This window comes from Lepidochelys kempii, chromosome 17 (assembly GCF_965140265.1).
Source record: "Lepidochelys kempii isolate rLepKem1 chromosome 17, rLepKem1.hap2, whole genome shotgun sequence".
NCBI classification, from domain to species: Eukaryota; Metazoa; Chordata; order Testudines; family Cheloniidae; genus Lepidochelys; species Lepidochelys kempii.
The window spans coordinates 24,907,062-24,925,672 of record NC_133272.1 but is presented as its reverse complement, the minus strand read 5'-3'; the positions used below and the strand labels follow the sequence as shown (position 1 = coordinate 24,925,672).

Below are 18,611 nucleotides of genomic sequence, written 5' to 3'. Positions count from 1 at the left end.
TGTTGCCCTTCCTTGGACTCTCTCCAATTTATCCACATCCTTCTTGTAGTGTGGGGCCCAAAACTGGACACAGTACTCCAGATGAGGCCTCACCAATGTCGAATAGAGGGGAACGATCACGTCCCTCAATGTGCTCGCTATGCCCCTACTTATACATCCCAAAATGCCATTGGCCTTCTTGGCAACAAGGGCACACTGCTGACTCATATCCAGCTTCTCGTCCACTGTCACCCCTAGGTCCTTTTCCGCAGAACTGCTGCCTAGCCATTCGGTCCCTAGTCTGTAGCGGTGCATTGGATTCTTCCATCCTAAGTGCAGGACCCTGCACTTATCCTTATTGAACCTCATCAGATTTCTTTTGGCCCAATCCTCCAATTTTGTCTAGGTCCTTCTGTATCCTATCCCTCCCCTCCAGCGTATCTACCACTCCTCCCAGTTTAGTATCATCCGCAAATTTGCTGAGAGTGCAATCCACACCATCCTCCAGATCATTTATGAAGATATTGAACAAAACCGGCCCCAGGACCGACCCTTGGGGCACTCCACTTGATACCGGCTGCCAACTAGACATGGAGCCATTGATCACTACCCATGGAGCCCGACAATCTAGCCAGCTTTCTACCCACCTTATAGTGGAGGAAAAAAAGGGAGTGAAATATTTTAAAAGATACATTTTACAGAACAATGGCTATACTCTTTCACGGTGAACAACACTATTCACATTACATAGCACATGTGATTTTGGTACTAGGTTGCATTTTGCATCTTATATTGAGTGCCTGCGGCTTTGGTGTTCGAGATCACACACGCAGGACCAGGCAACAGAATTTGGGTTGTAGGAGGCCATGGTAAGCCATAGTCTTTCAGCTTCTGCAACCTTCATAACAGCAGCGCCTCCTCTCCCATACCAAGCAAAGCACGTTGAGTTGGCCATTTAGTGCTACGGTTTTCTTGTTAACGTGCAGCAGCAGAAACCAAACTAACCACCCCCCATCCAATTCTCCGGGATGATTGCTTTACCCCTCCCCCCACCGCGTGACTGATATCAGGGAAGATCCCTGCAAGCCAAACGCGAACAGCTCAGTGCCAATGCCCCCCACCGCCCCGCTTGGCTAACAGTGGGGACTATTTCTTTTCAACCACAGGTAAACAGCCCAGTAGGAACGGCCACCTCTGAATGTCCCCTTAATTAAATTCCCCTATTTCAACCAGGTTACTATGAATGATATCACTCTCCTGAGGCTAACACAGAGAGATAAAGAACAGATGTGGCTTGAATGCCAGCAAACACCGGGACCATATGCTGCCAGGCTTTGATTACTTGCTACTAGCATGGCATGGTAAAGTGTCCTACCATGGAGGACAGAATAAGGCTGCTCTCCCCAGAAACCTTCTGCAAAGGCTTTTAGAGTACCTCCAGGAGAGCTTCATGGAGATGTCCCTGGAGGATTTCCGCTCTATCCCCAGACAAGTTAACAGACTTTTCCAGTAGCTGTACTGGCCACGAATGATCCCAAGTCCTCAGGGCTACTTAATCATTTAAAAAACGCTTGCTTTTATAACATGTATTATATTTAAAAAGGTACACTCACCAGAGGTCCCTTCTCTGGCTTCATTGGGTTGGGAGGGTATTTCAGTCAGGGTGATAAAAAGATCCTGGCTGTCGGGGAGAACGGTGTGCTGGGTGCTCTCCTCAAGTTCGTCCTCCTCCTCATCATCTTCCCTGTCCGCAAAATCTTCAGGCATGGTGGAGAGTACCCCATCATCGGAGTCCATGGACAGGGTGGGGTAGTGGTGGCGGCCCCCCCTAGAATTGCATGCAGCTCAGCGTAGAAGCAGCATGTCCGGGGCTCTGTCCCGGAGCATCCGTTTGATTCTTTGGTTTTCTGGAACGCTTCTCTGAGCTCCTTAAGTGTCACCCAGCACTGCTGTAGCCTCTGTCCCTCATGGCCTCGGAGATTTTTTGAAATGTTTTGGCATTTCGTCTTTTGGAACGGAGTTCTGATAGCACGGATTCCTCTCCCCATACAGTGATCAGATCCAGTACCTCCCGTTCGGTCCACGCTGGAGCTCTTTTTCGATTCTGGGACTGCATGGTCACCTGTGCTGATGAGCTCGCCTGGCCAAACAGGAAATGAGATTCAAAAGTTCCCAGGGCTTTTCCTGTACACCTGGCCAGTGCATCCGAGTTGAGAGTGCTGTCCAAAGCAGTCACAATGGAGCACTGTGGGATAGCTCCCGGAGGCCAATACCTTCGAATTGCATCCACACTAACCCTAATTCAAAACGGCGATGTCGATTTCAGCACTAATCCCCTCATTGGGGAGGAGTACAGAAATTGGTTTTAAGAGCCCTTTATGTCGAAAAAAATGGCTTAGTTGTGTGGACAGGTGCAGGGTTAATTCGATTTAACGCTGCTAAATCCAATATAAACTCGTAGTGTAGAGCAGGCCTAAATCAGGTACTGAGCCGGATCCCAGAGCCTGCATTCCTGCATGACCCCTTAGCACACACCACAAATCACAGTCAATGAGCTCTGCATTGAGCACCCAGCTGTGGTCAGTGTCTGTATTCCACTTGGGTCTTGTTAATTGTTATTCACAGATTTTCTGGAGCACTTCCCTGTTAAATGGAAAGGAAGACATCAAGATCATAGTGTTCTGTTCTGCTGTGGGCCTGTGAATCTGAGAGGCAGCTGAGTTCTTGGAGAACAGTCCCTGTTCACCAGCTGAATGGAGAACAGTTAAAACATTTAAGGCCATAGACATCATGGTGTGCTCCAGCAAAGCGTCCCCTGGGCCTCAATGATAAACAGAGCTGGAGGGTCTGTTAGAAAGGAAACACTGAGTCAGTCATTCTTTCCATGGGTTGTGCTGTGAACTAGAGCTGGTGTTACAGGGGAGCTGCAAAGATTCAGCATAAACCAAGCATTCTGCATAAATTGTAACTCTCCCATATCCACCCGCACTGGAGAGCTACACACAGAGACTTTGCAGCTCTTGAACTCCATGATAGATAGGCCTGATAGCGCAGTTGAGAGGGACAGTGTGCAAAAATTAGAGATTTCATAAGAGAAAAGTTGGGACTGCTCCTCCTAAATAGGGAGCATGACATTGACTGAACAGCCCCTCAGGGCATGAGATGGGGCAGGTCCCCCTGCTTCAAACCTTGCCTTGCCTTCCTGGGGTTCCCCTCAGCACAGCTCCAGGTCCCATGATAAGCTGACTTCATCACAAGCATCTCAGGCTAAGTGAGCACGGGGCAGGTTATACCCAGTTGTCTTGCTGGTGCTCATAAACGTTATAATCAGCATTAGGAAATGAATTAGGAATTTGGAGCTAAAACAATTAACTTGTAGGCTTGAGGAGACAACGCCCCCTTACACCTCCCCACAGCAATGGGCTGACTCAAGGATGCCCCTCTGAAAAAAGCAGGGAGCTCTTCAGAAAACACATTTTCACTGGCTGCTCAAATACGCACATTCCTCTTAACCCAGTGGCCCAGGAGGACCACAAGCATTCGTCTTGAGCAATGGTTTTCAAACTGCCAGTCGCAACCCAGAACTGGGTCACGGAACATAAGGCACTGGGTTGTGGCGGCTCTGGTCAACACGGCCCACCGGGCCATTAAAAGTCCAGTCGGGGGTGCTGCCCAGCTAAGGCAGGCTAGTCCCTACCTGTTCTGACACCGTGCTGCGCCCCGGAAGCAGCCAGCAGCAGATCTGGCTCCTAGGCAGAGGGTCCATGGAGCCTTCACCCTCAGCCCAGAGCCCTCACCCCACACACCCCAATCCCCTGCCCCAGCCCTGAGCCACCCCCAAACCCAGAGTCCCCTCCTGCACCGCAAACCCCTCATCCCCAGCTCCACCCCAGAGCCTGCACCCCCAGCCCAGAGCCCTGACCCCGTCCCGCTCCCCAACCCCCCGCCCTGAGCCCCCTCCTACACCCTGAACCCCTCATTCTGAGCCTCACCCCTGCACCCCAACCCTCTGCCCCAGCCCTGAGCCCCTCCCACACCCCAAACTCCTCATCCCCAGCTCGGTGGGTCGCAGGCATCAACAATTTTCTTCAACTGGGTCACCAGAAAAAAAGTTTGAAAACCCCTGCTCTTGAGGGTCCAGTCTAGCTCTAGGGCCAGCAGTGCCACCTATTGGCCAAGCTCTGCAATGAGCTTCGAACAGTCATTGTTACATACACACTGTGGCCCGCTCTGGAGATCCTTGTTTCATTCCCAATGAGTAAGGCTGCGCTTTAGTCACGGGTATTTTTAGTAAAAGTCAAGGACAGGTCACAGGCAGTAAACAACCTGTCCATAACTTTTACTAAAAATACCCACGACTAAAACTTGGGCGGGGGAAGGCCGGTGCTCTGGGGGGGAGGGGGGTGGTCTGGGGGCGCTGCAGGTGTGGGGGGAGGTGGCTCGGGGGACCCCGCTGTTGTTGATGGCGGGGGGAAGAGGGCTGGCAGGGGCTCCCTACACAGCTCCATGTACCTGCAGATCCTAGGTGGCGGAGGGGTCAGGGGGCTGGGTGCGCTGCTCCCGTCACAAGCGCTGGCTGCTGCAGCTCCCATTGGGAGCTGTGGGGGTGGGACCTGCAGGTGCGAGTAGCATGCATCCAGTTTTGATCCCACCCACTACAGAAGGGATGTGGATGATTCTATGACCCACCTCCGCTGCTCCTTCCTGGAGCATAGTAGGACTGCAGGGTCTCCAGCAGAGGGCACCAAAGAGCCAGGTACACCCCATCACAAATCCCTTTGTGTAATTCCATCCTGCACACTGAGCTCATCTTTAATTTGAAATCATAGAATATCAGGGTTGGAAGGGACCTCAGGAGGTCATCTAGTCCAACCCCCTGCTCAAAGCAGGACCAACCCCAACTAAATCATCCCAGCCAGGGCTTTGTCAAGCTGGGCCTTAAAAACCTCTATGATTCTATTCCGGCAGGTAACTGGTTTTTGTTATCTAGCCTCTCTGCTAGGATCACTTTCTGGACTGTCTGTAGTTGGACGTCCTTTGCTGTACCCTCGTTGATTTCCATCAGCTTTGCAGTTGAAACTGGGTAGGGTTGCCAACTTTCTAATTGCACAAAACTGAACACCCTTGCCCTGCGCCCTGTCCCGCCCCTTCTCTAAGGCTCCGCTCCCAGTCACTCCATTCCTCCTCCCTCTGTTGCTTGCTCTCCCTGTCCCTTACTCATTTTCACTGGGCTGTGGCAGGGGGTTGCGGTGCAGAAGGGAGTGTGGGCTGTGGGATGGGGCCAGAAATTAGGGGTTCAGGGCGTGGGAGGAGGCTCCAGGCTGGGGCAGGGTGTTGGGGTGCAGGAGGGGGTGAGGGCTCTGGATGAGGGTGCAGGCTCTGGGGTGGGGCCGGGAATGAGGGGTTTGGGGTGTAGGAGAGACTCCACGCTGGAGCCGAGGGATTTGGGGTGCAGGAAGAGGCTCAGGTCTGGGGCAGGGGGTTGGGGTACAGGGCTGGGTGTGGGCTCCGGGAGGGAGTTAGGGTGCAGGAAGGGGTTCCACCCTGTACGGGCTCCAGCCGAGTGGCGCTTACCTCAGGCGGCTCCCAGTTGGTGGCGAAGTGGGGCTAAGGCAGGCTTCCTGCCTGCCCTGGCTCCGTGTGGCTCCCGGAAGCAACTGGCATCTCCAGCTCCTAGGTGCAGGGGCCAGAGGGCTCTGTGCACTGCCCACAGGTGCTGCCCCTACAGCTCCCACTGGCCGCAATTCCTGGCCAATGGGAGCTGTGGAGCTCGGGGCGGGGGCAGCGCACGGAGCTTCCCTGATCGCCCCTGGACCTAGGGGCTGCAGAGACATGCCAGCCGCTTCTGGGAGCTGCATGGAGCCAGGGCAGGCAGGGAGCCTGCCTTAGCCCTGCTGCACTGCCAACTAGACTTTTAACAGCTCCACCCAGGTCCCTTTTCAACTGGGCATCCCAGATTCATCTCCTAATTCCCTTCCCCCATCTTGTGGATGCTGGTGTGTATCCCCTGCTCAGGGTGTCAGCTAACCCCAGTAATTGTCCTGGACAATGTCTGATCTCTATCTGTAGCACTGGAGGTTCATCAGCATGCGTTGCCATCTCTTTGGAGCCCTAAGAAGGGGCTTTGCCAGAATTGTCTCTAGGGGTTTGTGGGCTGATTGCATCATTACTGGGTGGCCATCTTTTTCTGTTTGGGTCCAGAAAAACATGACATGCTGTACTTCCAATGTGTTATGCCTCGGCAGGCTTCCATTCTTTGTCTTGAGGCTGACACTGCATGCCCCAGGACTAAGCATCGTCTAATGTGAGATGGCCTTCCTAGAGCAGCTGCTCCTGCAGGTGGTGACCCCAAGTGCTGCAGACTAGCCTGAATTAGGTACTCTGTCAAGTCCCCAAAATTGCATGGAGCAGCCTGTGTATAGTGACACTGGGCTCTATCCCCTCCCCTCTGCACTGGTCTCAAGTGAAGAACCTGCATCGCTCCGCAGTTTAATTGGGCTTTGGGGAGCCATAGGCCTGCTGTGAGGCTTGAGGCAGTGCTGAGCTCCCCAGGGGTGCAGCCCTCTCTCCCTTGCTCCCCAATAAGGTAAAATAACTGTTTTATTTTCCTGCTGGTGGCATCATCCTGCACGGCTGGTCTGTGCACAGCTCAAACTCCTCCTTCCACCGGGTCTGTTGCTGGACGAGGTTTGTGCCTGCAAAACCCAGGGCTGCAGACCCAGTCCCAGGGCTCACGCAACCAGCTGCTGCGCTGCAGATGCTGTGAGTTAGCAAAGAGCGGGGCTGTATGCAGGTTACATTGAGCAAGTGGAGTTTTATTAACCTTTCTGCAGGGCTCTTTGTCCAAGTGGCTGCCTTGCTTCCAGTCCTGATTCACAGGTGTCCCCTCAGTAACAGTCCTTCCAGGGAACAGAGCCCTCTGACTCCGGTGCCACTGATCATGAGAAATTTGCTTAGCTTTCTGCTCAGCAAATCTCAGTGACTTCTCTGGGCATCTTCCTGAGTACGGCAGGAATAACGGCTGATTGTAGCTCTCAGATTTAAATTAAACCAGGAACATTTTCTCTTTCCAAACTTTCTGCTCGCAGGCAAATATTTTCCTTTGACAGGTGGTAAAATATCATCAGGTTTGTACTCAGGGTGATAAATATTCATGACAAGCTGCCTTAACCCCACCTGGTTGATGTCATCAGATGATATTTCTGCAGAAGCTGTAGAATGTCTGTGCAGTTGTCACCTGGGTTACTCTATCTGGGATGAAAATGGCAGGTGGGGTGGGGGAGTTTTAGTGATGTGCGGTTCAGAGCTGTGAATTTCTTCACCCTGACAAAAGCCTTGATGGAGAATGGCCCCCCTCCCTATGGGACTAAGTAAAATGTGACTTTCTTTGTTACTCTTCTCTCTCCAGCATTCCACATTGTCGCGCAAGTTTGTGGAGGTGATGTCTGAGTACAATGCCACCCAGTCTGACTACAGGGAGCGCTGCAAAGGGAGGATTCAAAGGCAGCTGGAAATCAGTGAGTAAACCCACCCGCAGCAGCAACCCTGGGCAACTCAGTGCCTGGTGTGTCCAGAGTGCGGGTCGACTCCTGGTGCTGATTTAGACAATCAAAGCTGCTTCAGGGTTTCAGTGCTTCATGCAAAGCTCCCTCACTGTAAATCTTGTGTCTGCTGGCTGTGCGTGCTGTGGGCGTGGGGTGCGACTGCAGCCGCCTGCGTGTGAGAATGATGTTGCCTGCCAGCAGCTGGGCCTACAGAGAAGGTAAGGGACGTATTTGCTGCTACAGAGACAAGGAGGGTGAGGTAATTGCTTTCATTGGACCAACTTCTGTTGGTCAGAGAGACAAGCTTTGGAGCTTACACAGAGCTCTCCTTCAGGTCTGGGAAACTAACTCAGAGTGTCACAGCTAAATACCGGCAGCTAAAGGAGTTGACACCTATGGTAAAAGTCTGTGTTTCTTCAGCTGAAGGACTAAGTTCCACAGAGGTGTTTGTGATTGATATAGTAAATGGCTGCTTTTGGGAAACATGGGCTCATTCTGCCCTCTTCTGTCTCTTCTTCACAGCTCAGAGTAAGAGGATCCGGTAGATTTGCAAAGTAGAGGCATGCTGGGATCCTGGCTGAGGCCCCTGTGTACATGTGTCGGTAATGCAGCATCACTTCAGGAGTACCTCCTCTTTCCAGTGCAGAGCTGTCAGTGTGGCAGGCTCTGGCAAGGCTCACTGAGCCCGCCTCCTTGTGCTGCAGGGGAGTTCAGGGCTAGTGTTATTCCTGGGTTTTCGGATGCTGACAGTATTGTTAGAGGGAAAAGCAGTTTTTGAAGGGAGCTCCAGACTGCTGAAAGGTGTCTGCACAGAATGGGTCCTGTACAGCAGGGGTTCTCAAACTGGGGGACCCCTCAGGGGGTCGCGAGGTTATTACACGGGGGATCACGAGCTGTCAACCTCCACCCCAAATCCCACTTTGCCTCCAGCATTTATAATGGTGTTAAATATATAAAAAAGTGTTTTTAATTTATAGGGGGGGTCACACTCAGAGGCTTGCTATGTGAAAGGGGTCACCCGTAAAAAGGTTTGAGAGCCACTGCTATACAGGGAGCCTATGGGCCTGAGCCCTGGCTCCAGGAGCCATCTACTGTCAAGGGTGTGGAGGAATCCTTGGCTTCTCTGCTGAGTCTGACGGCAAAGGGGCCAACTGGTGCCAGTTGTGATGGTAGTTTTGTGAGAGGTCACGTGTCCAGTGGGGACTGAACTGACACCCGAGACTCCTTTCCCAGGGGCCTCCAACTCTGGTGCACCCACATTTTCATTTCCTGTCAATGTTACCTTGCTCTCAGCTGCAGGTCCCCTATGTTCTCCCAGCATGTCCCCTACGCTGCACCCCATATTCTCAGATGCTCACCCACTGATGACATGTGTTGGATTTGGCTTGGTGACCTAGAGAAGAAAGTCTCTGTGTCCAGTTGCCAACCCCAGCCCACCACACCCCACCGGACCAGGCACTCTTCTCCCCTGGGTTTGGATACAGAGCGTTTGGGTTGTTTTCTCTGTTTTGCCAATGAAGGAGAGCTGCCGCTTGCTCTCAGATGGAGCAGGCTGGAGGAAGCCCAAGGCACCCCCCTTCATAAGCAATGGATAGAGTCCTTGAATACTGCATGCAGATAGAAAAGGAGTACTTGTGGCACCTTAGAGACTAACCAATTTATTTGAGCATGAGCTTTCGTGAGCTACAGCTCACTTCATCGGATGCATGCCGTGGAAACTGCAGCAGACTTTATTTATACACAGAGAATATGAAAAAATACCTCCTCCCACCCCACTGTCCTGCTGGTAATAGCTTATCTAAAGTGATCATCAGGTGGGCCATTTCCAGCACAAATCCAGGTTTTCTCACCCTCCACCCCCCCCCCCCCAAATTCACTCTCCTGCTGGTGATAGTTGTCACTTTGGATGGGCTATCACCAGCAGGAGAGTGAATTTGTGGGGGGGGGGGGTGGAGGGTGAGAAAACCTGGATTTGTGCTGGAAATGGCCCACCTGATGATCACTTTAGATAAGCTATTACCAGCAGGACAGTGGGGTGGGAGGAGGTATTTTTTCATATTCTCTGTGTATAAATAAAGTCTGCTGCAGTTTCCACGGCATGCATCCGATGAAGTGAGCTGTAGCTCACGAAAGCTCATGCTCAAATAAATTGGTTAGTCTCTAAGGTGCCACAAGTACTCCTTTTCTTTTTGCGAATACAGACTAACACGGCTGTTACTCTGAAACCTGCATGCAGATAGATATCTCATGCAGATAGATATCTCAAAAAAGATACATTGGAATTGGAAAAGGTTCAGAAAGGGCAACAAAAATTATTAGGGGTATAAAACAGCTTCCGTATGAGGAGAGATTAATAAGACTGGGACTCTTCAGCTTGGAAAAGAGATGACTAAGGGGGGATATGATAGAGGTCTATAAAATCATGAGTGGTATAGAGAAAGCAAATAAGGAAGTATTATTTACTCCTTCTCATAATACAAGAACAAGGGGCCACCAAATGAAATTAGTAGGTAGCAGGGTTAAAACAAACACAAGAAAGTATTTTTTCACGCAACGCACTGTCAACCTCTGGAACTCCTTGCCAGAGGGTGTTGTGAAGGCCAATACTATGACGGGGTTCAAAACGGAGCTAGATAGATTCTTGGAAGATAGGTCCATCAATGGCTATTAGTCAGGATGGGCAGGAATGGTGTCCTTAGCCTCTGTTTGGCAGAAGCTGGGATTGGGCGACAGGGCATGGATCACTTGATGATAACCTGTCTGTTCATTCCCTTTGGGGCACCTACCATTGGCCACTGTCAGAGGACAGGATACTGGGCCTTTGGTCTGACCAAGTATGGCCGTTCTTATGTTCTTATGTTCTTGTTAAGGGATAAAAGAGTGTGTGAAACCTAGGCCCGTTGGGGGGGGACCCCATGTTCAATTGTGCATGCACTACACTCTTCCCTGCCCCGTCACACAAGAGTTTACTGCCCAGTCAGAAGACCCAGTCTGGGGAGTCCCTATGTGGCAGCCCCTAGCAGCTGGAATTACAGGAAATAAGGAAATGTCACTTCAGTGTGGCCAGGGAGATGGTGAAGCACATGGAGGGGGAATAAAGCTGTTTCCTGGCTCAGCACCTCAACTTTCCTCCACCCCTTTGGCAGCACTTTTCGTGCATGCAGGTTGCCGTCTCCTCAGCGAACACTGGGATGTGCCTTTATTTTGTGATGCTAGCTGGAAAAGCTGCCCCAGTGTTACTCTCCTTTTCACGTGTGGGGGTGTGCCGTCTGGCACACCCTGTAATTGCTTCCATGTTGGCAGTCAAGGGTGTTTGAGAGAGGTGTGCAAAGGTTTCAATTAATAGCTGCTAAATTAGTGAGGAGGGAGCCCTTTTCAGCACAGGGACTGGGTTACTGTTTAATTAGTACCCTGTTTTTAGAAAGCCAAGTTGTTGGGTCTTCCTGAGGCTTCTCAGCTGTGTCCAGCCAACGTCATTATTGGGCTGGCATCCTCACCAAAACTTCCCATACTGTTCCTCACATCTCTTCTCTCTTCACACTGAGAGGGATTAGATTTTTATTGGGAAATATCAGTAAATGACGATTTCTCCACTCACATGCAAAGCCACCAAGAAATAGTTCCAGCGATAATAATAAAAATGTACAGATAGACAACACAAGAAAAATGCTGCTTGAAAATGTACTAGTGCCCCCCTCGGTGTGTATAAAGCGCGATGCAATGAATGCTGCATGGCCCACGGCTTGACAGTTCTGCTCAAACAGCTGACTCAGGCGTTAGCGCAGCTGGAGCTGCGGGTAACTGTGCAGCGCTCACAAAGCTGTAACTTTCCCCTCAACGTTACTGTCATTAAATAATTAGTGTCTGACCTCCCCATAATTTCCCACAATGGTGAACATTTAAATAGCAAAAAATCTAAGAAAAGTTGAAAGATAAACTCAATATTATGAATCGAAAAGAGAACAATACAATTTGAATTCTGCCAAGCCTCTGTAGCCAGGAACTAGCAATGAAGGGAGACGGTAGCTCTGAAGGCAGGGGCTGGATCACCCAGGCGTCACAGGGGGTTCTCCCCACTGGTCTCCACTCCCGAGGTATTTGCCCTGCCATGTGACCCTAGGTAGGCATCTGTGGAGCTAGGAACATTCCTGTTGCTAGTGATAAGCGATCTTAAAATGTTAAGGGGGAGGGATAGCTCAGTGGGGGCCCCTGGCCGCAGCCACGGTGCGCATGGAGTGGAACCAGCGGCGGCGAAGGCAGCCGGGGCATGTGGAAGCCCTGGCTGTGCCAGAAGAGCGCGCCCAGCGGCGGAGCTGGCAGCAGCTCACTGGGCACCAGCCAGCACAAGCGCAGCACCGCCCAAATGGCAGGTGGATCTTTCTAGTGAGAATGATTGAATTTCTAGATTTAGGGACCCATTGACTGTTCTGCCCTGGACAGAGCTGTCCCTAGGGTATGGCAAATCAGGGCAACTGCTCCGGGACCTGCGTTTTGGGGGGCCCTGCATGCTGGCGCAATTGGCCAGCGCAGTCGGTCCCGGAAGTGATGGGTCAGTCCCGGAAATGACAGATACTTCACTTTGCCCCGGGCCCTGCACCCCCTTAGGGATGGCCCTGGCCCTGGAGCCCGAAATTGCTGTCAGCAGGCCTGCTCCTCCACTCGGGGCAGGGGTGGAAGCCCTCCAAGAACAAAAACTTAACAAAGTACCCGTCCCATTCAGTTTCAATGTGAGAAGCACTGCTTGGAACAGCTGAGCTGAAGGGCAGGCTCCAATTTCCTCTGGGCTGTAAATGGTCAGAAGCTACAGAATGTGACGCTTGCTCGTATGGAGGGTCTTGAAAAGGCTCCTGTAAACCTGACCCTTTCTGCTGGGATTTGGAGGGAGCAGAAAGCTGAGTCAATTCCTGAACTCTCATTTTTCAGCTGCCAGATCCCCAGGTAGTAAGCATAAGAAGCGCTGAGGGAGAGTTTGTAAATAGCTCATGTTTTAGAACATAGAATCATAGAATATTAGGGATAGAGGAGGACTCAGGAGGTATCTAGTCCAATCCCCTGCTCCAAACAGGACCAGCACTAACTAAACCACCCCAGCCAGGGCTTTGTCAAGCCTGACCTTAAAAACCTCTAAAGAAGGAGATTCCACCACCTCCCTAGATAACCCATTCCAGGGCTTCACAACCCTCCCCGTGAAATAGTGTTTCCTAATATCCAACTTAAACCTCCCCCACTGCAACTTGGGACCATTCCTCCTTGTTCTGTCATCTGGCATCACCTAGAACGGCCGAGCTCCATCCTCTTTGGAACCCCCTTCAGGTAGTTGAAAGCAGCTATCAAATCCCCGCTCACTCATCTCTTCTGCAGATTAAATAACCCCAGTTCCCTCGGCCTCTCCTCATAAGTCATGTGCCCCAGCCCCTAATCATTTTCTTTGCCCTCTGCTGAACTCTCTCCAATTTGTCCACATCCCTTCTGTAGTGGGGGGAACCAAAACTGGATGCAATTCTCCAGGTGTGATCTCACCAGTGCTGAATAGAGGGGAATAATCACTTCCCTTGATCTGCTGGCAATGCTCCTCCTAATACAGCCCAATATGCCGTTGGCCTTCTTGGCAACAATGGCACACTGCGGACTCATATCCAGTTTCTTGTCCACTGTAATTGCCAGGTCCTTTTGTGCAGAACTGCTGTTTAGCCAGTCAGTCACCACCCTGTGGCGGTGCGTGGGATTCTTCCGTCCTAAGTGCAGGACTCTGCACTAGTCCTTAGAATCATAGAATATCAGGGTTGGAAGGGACCTCAGGAGGTCATCTAGTCCAACCCCATGCTCAAAGCAAGACGAATCCCCAACTAAATCATCCCAGCCAGGGCTTTGTCAAGCCTGACCTTAAAAATATCTGAGGAAGGAGATTCCACCACCTCCCTAGGTAACGCATTCCAGTGCTTCACCACCCTCCTAGTGAAAAAGTTTTTCCTAATATCCAACCTAAATCTCCCCCACTGCAACTTGAGACCATTACTCCTTGTTCTGTCATCAGCTACCACTGAGAACAGTCTATATCCATCCTCTTTGGAACCCCCTTTCAGGTAGTTGAAAGCAGCTATCAAATCCCCCCTCATTCTTTTCTGCCACAGACTAAACAATCCCACTTCCCTCAGCCTCTCCTCATAAGTCATGCGTTTCAGTCCCCTAATCATTTTTGTTGCCCTCCACTAGACTCTTTCCAATTTTTCCACATCCTTGTTGTAGTGTGGGGCCCAAAACTGGACACAGTACTCCAGATGAGGCCTCATCAATGTCGAATAGAGGGGAACGATCACATACCTCGATCTGCTGGCAATGCCCCTACATATATATCCCAAAATGCCATTTGCCTTCTTGGCAACAAGGGCACACTGTCAACTCATATCCAGCTTCTCATCCACCGTAACCCCTAGGTCCTTTTCTGCAGAACTGCTGCCGAGCCATTTGGTCCTGAGTCTGTAGCGGTGCATGGGATTCTTCAGTCCTAAGTGCAGGACACTGCACTTGTCCTTGTTGAACCTCATCAGATTTCTTCTGGCCCAAAGCTCTAATTTGTCTAGGGCCCTCTGTATCCTATCTACCTCTCCTCCCAGTTTAGTGTCATCTGCAAACTTGCTGAGGGTGCAATCCACACCATCCTCCAGATCATTTATGAAGATATTGAACAAAACCGGCCCGAGGACCGACCCTTGGGGCATTGCACTTGATACCAGCTGCCAACTAGACATGGAGCCATTGATCACTACCCGTTGAGCCCGACAATCAAGCCAGCTTTCTATCCACCTTATAGTCCATTCATCCAGCCCATACTTCTTTAATTTGCTGACAAGAATACTGTGGGAGACCGTGTCAAAAGCTTTGCTAAAGTCAAGGAACAACACGTCCACTGCTTTCCCCTCATCCACAGAACCAGTTATCTCGTCATAGAAGACTATTAGATTAGTCAGGCATGACTTGGCCTTGGTGAATCCATGCTGACTGTTCCTGATCACTTTCCTCTCATCTAAGTGCTTCAGAACTGATACCTTGAGGACCTGCTCCACGATTTTTCCAGGGACTGAGTTGAGGCTGACTGGCCTGTAGTTCCCAGGATCCTCCTTCTTCCCTTTTTTAAAGATGGGCACTACATTAGCCTTTTTCCAGTTGTCCGGGACTTCCCCCCATAGCCATGAGTTTTCAAAGATAATGGACAATGGCTCTGCAATCACATTCGCCAACTCCTTTAGCACTCTCGGATGCAGTGCATCTGGCCCCATGGACTTGTGCTCGTCCAGCTTTTCGAAATAGTCCCGAACCAGTTCTTTCTCCACAGAGGGCTGGTCACCTTCTCCCCATGTTGTGCTGCCCAGTGCAGCAGTCTGGGAGCTAACCTGGTTCGTGAAGACAGAGGCAAAAAAAGCACTGAGTACATTAGCTTTTTTCACATCCTCTGTCACTAGGTTGCCTCCCTCCTTCAGTAAGGGGCCCACACTTCTTGTTTAACATCTCTTAACATCTCTTGCTAGCTGCAACTCCAAGTGTGATTTGGCCTTCCTGATTTCACTCCTGCATGCCCAAGCAATATTTTTATACTCTTCCCTGGTCATTTGTCCAATCTTCCACTTCTTGTAAGCTTCTTTTTAGTGTTTAAGATCAGCAAGGATTTCACTGTGAAGCCAAGCTGGTCGCCTGCCATATTTACTATTCTTTCTACACATCGGGATGGTTTGTCCCTGTAACCTCAATAAGGATTCTTTAAAATACAGCCAGCTCTCCTGGACTCCTTTCCCCCTCATGTTATTCTCCCAGGGGATCCTGTCCATCAGTTCCCTGAGAGAGTCAAAGTCTGTTTTTCTGAAGTCCAGGGTCCATATTCTGCTGCTTTCCTTTCTTCCCTGTGTCAGGATCCTGAACTCGACCATCTCATGGTCACTGCCTCCCAGGTTCCCATCCACTTTAGCTTCCCCTACTAATTCTTCCCGATTTGTGAGCAGCAGGTCAAGAAGAGCTCTGCCCCTAGTTGGTTCCTCCAGCACTTGCACCAGGAAATTGTCCCCTACCCTTTCCAAAAACTTTCTGGATTCTCTGTGCACTGCTGTATTCCTCTCCCAGCAGATATCAGGGTTATTGAAGTCTCCCATGAGAACCAGGGCGTGCGATCTAGTAACTTCCGTGAGTTGCCGGAAGAAAGCCTCATCCACCTCATCCCCCTGGTCCGGTGGTCTATAGCAGACTCCCACCACAACTTCACCCTTGTTACTCACACTTCTAAACTTAATCCAGAGACACTCAGATTTTTCTGCAGTTTCATACCGGAGCTCTGAGCAGTCATACTGCTCTCTTACATACAGTGCAACTCCCCCACCTTTTCTGCCCTTCCTGTCCTTCCTGAACAGTTTATATCCATCCATGACAGTACTCCAGTCATGTGAGTTATCCCACCAAGTCTCTGTTATTCCAATCACATCATAATTCCTTGACTGTGCCAGGACTTCCCGTTCTCCCTGCTTGTTTCCCAGGCTTCTTGCATTTGTGTATAGGCACTTGAGATAACTCACTGATCGTCCCTCTTTCTTTGTATGAGGCAGGAGCCCTGCCCTCTCCCTGTTGAACCTCATCAGATTTCTTTTAGCCCAATCCTCCAATTTGTCTAGGTCACTCTGGACCCTATCCCTACCCTCCAGTGTATCTACCTCTCCCCCCAGCTTAGTGTCATCTGCGAACTTGCTGAAGGTGCAATTAATTCCATCATCCAGATCATTAATAAAGAAATAAGGGGAATTACTTCTCGGCCTTTCCAGAAACACTGGTTCTTCTTTGAGTGATTACTCATGTGCATTCCAATAAGTGTGTGCACGCGCCACATGCATGATCACTGTAAGCTTTTCCCTAGCGGTACCCATTGGGTCGGCTGTGGAGACCCCTAGAGTGGTGCCTTCATGGCGGTGTATATGTGTCCCTGCCGACGCGCTGCCTGCTCTGTTCCTTCTTACCATCCGTTTCAGTCATTGGATCAGCTTAGTCTCTTGCTTTTGCAAGTGCCTCACCTAGTGGTTCTCTTGTTTCTGTGTAAATAATGTGATAGGGTCGGGCCAGATGGCTACAGGAGAGTAATAGAAGGCAGATATATTAGCCCCAGGTTAAGTAGGTCCCTTTTCCCTGAGTAAGGTAACAGGGAAGGTTCCAGAACAATCAGGAACCTTCTGGAGGCAATTAAGACAGACAGGCTGATTAGAACACCTGCAGCCAATCAAGAAGCTGCTAGAATCAATTAAGGCAGACTAATCAGGGCACCTGGGTTTTAAAAGGAGCTCACTTCAGTTTGTGGTGCGCGTGTAAGGAGCTGGGAGCAAGAGGCACTAGGGGCTGAGAGTGAGAACGCGGACTGTTGGAGGACTGAAGTGTACAAGCATTATCAGACACCAGGAGGAAGGTCCTATGGTGAGGATAAAGAAGGTGTTGGGAGGAGGCCATGGGGAAGTAGCCTAGGGAGTTGTAGCTGTCGCACAGCTGTTCCAGGAGGCACTCTAGACAGCTGCATTCCACAGGGCCCTGGGCTGGAACCCGGAGTAGAGGACGGGCCCAGGTTCCCCCCAAACCTCCCAACTCCTGGTCAGACACAGGAGGAGTTGACCTGGATGTGGGTTGACGAAAACACCCAAACTGAGGGCTGCCGTGAAGCTCCAAGGCAAGCAAATCTGCCAATAAGCGCAAGACCCACCAAGGTAGAGGAGGAACTTTGTCACAACAGTTTAGTTAGTTAGTTGTTAATAGTTGTAGATTAGTTTAGCTTACTTCGGGGGGTTTCCCCCTGTTCTACTCTCTCCGGTGTCAGGGCATGCCTCAGTTGCAGGGGTTTAAAGCGTGCGAGAGGTATGCAAAACCTATGCCAACAAGTGATCCGCACGCCACCTGTCTCAGGTGCCCTGGGGAGGGCCATCAGACAGATAAGTGCCCTATTTGCAGGAGCTTCAGACCCAGGACTAAGAGGGAATGGACATTGCCTGAAGCTCCTCTTGATGCAGTCAGTCCTTCAGCATCAATCTCCATCTCCCCAGCACCTTCGGGCTCCACTTCCCCGTGGTCGGTTACAGAATACTCGTCAGAGTCAGATGAAGAATCGGCTGTGTCCTGACGTAGGCACTACTGCTCTCGGTCCCAGCACCGAGCCCAGCACCGTAGGCCAGCAGAACAACTGGCACTAGTTGCCACTTGGCCACCCCAGTGGCAGGGCCCAGTGCAATGGCCTTTTTGGACCCCCTGGGCCTACCATCAGGCTCAAGGTCAGGGATCTAGGCTTGTCTTGGTGGTATCAGCCCCCGGGACCCCTCCATAAGCAACGTCGATGGCACACTACACCCCTAGGGCCCCTGAGGATCCTTTACGGGACAGGGCTGTTGAGCGGCCACAGACAAGCACGGCCTCTCCTCCACCGATGTCGGTGGCCCCTGAACCTCCGGTCGCAGGGTGCTCAGAGGTACCTAACCCGGCCTTCAGAGAACCAGAGGGGCAGGAAGACCCTCTCCTGGGAACCTCTTCTTCCTCTTCACCGGACAAGGCAGTTGCAGGCACCTCCACCACTCTACACCAATGGATACCAAAGGCCACCAGACCTGCTTAGGAGGGTAGCATTTAACCTCAACCTCCAGGCAGAGGAGGTTATGGAGGACTCAGATCCAGTGGTGGACATCCTCACCCTCAAGGGTCCTTCCAGAGTAGCTTTGCTCCTCATAAGGACAATTCAGAGCACTACGAAGGTGCTCTGGCAAACCCCGGCCTCTGTACCGCCAATGGCTAAAGGGGTCGAGAGACGCTACTTTGTGCCGCAAAAGGGCTATGAGCACCTGTTTACCCACCCCCAACCGGGGACCCTGGTGGTGGATATGGCAAACCACAAGGAGTGGCAGGGTCAACCAGGCCCTGCACCTAAGTCATGTGATGCCAAGAAGCTGGATCTCTTTGGCCGTAAAGTCTATTCGACTGGGGGGCTCCAGCTTCAGGTAGCAAATCAGCAGGCAGTGCTTAGCCGATACGCTTTTAATTCCTGGAGCTCGTTGGCTAAGTTCCAGGAGTTAATTCTGGCTGATT

General features: G+C 51.1%; 1 protein-coding gene across 7 annotated transcripts in view; it reads left to right on the top strand.

The window, feature by feature from the left end:
* Positions 1–18,611, top strand: part of STX1A (syntaxin 1A) — a 338,787-nt gene that overhangs the window by 277,588 nt on the left and 42,588 nt on the right. For all 7 annotated transcript variants that reach the window (XM_073315464.1, XM_073315468.1, XM_073315463.1 and 4 more), the window contains one exon: positions 7,388–7,496. In XM_073315464.1, coding sequence (XP_073171565.1) covers positions 7,388–7,496 — 109 coding nt within the window. The remainder of the gene's footprint in view (positions 1–7,387; positions 7,497–18,611) is intronic.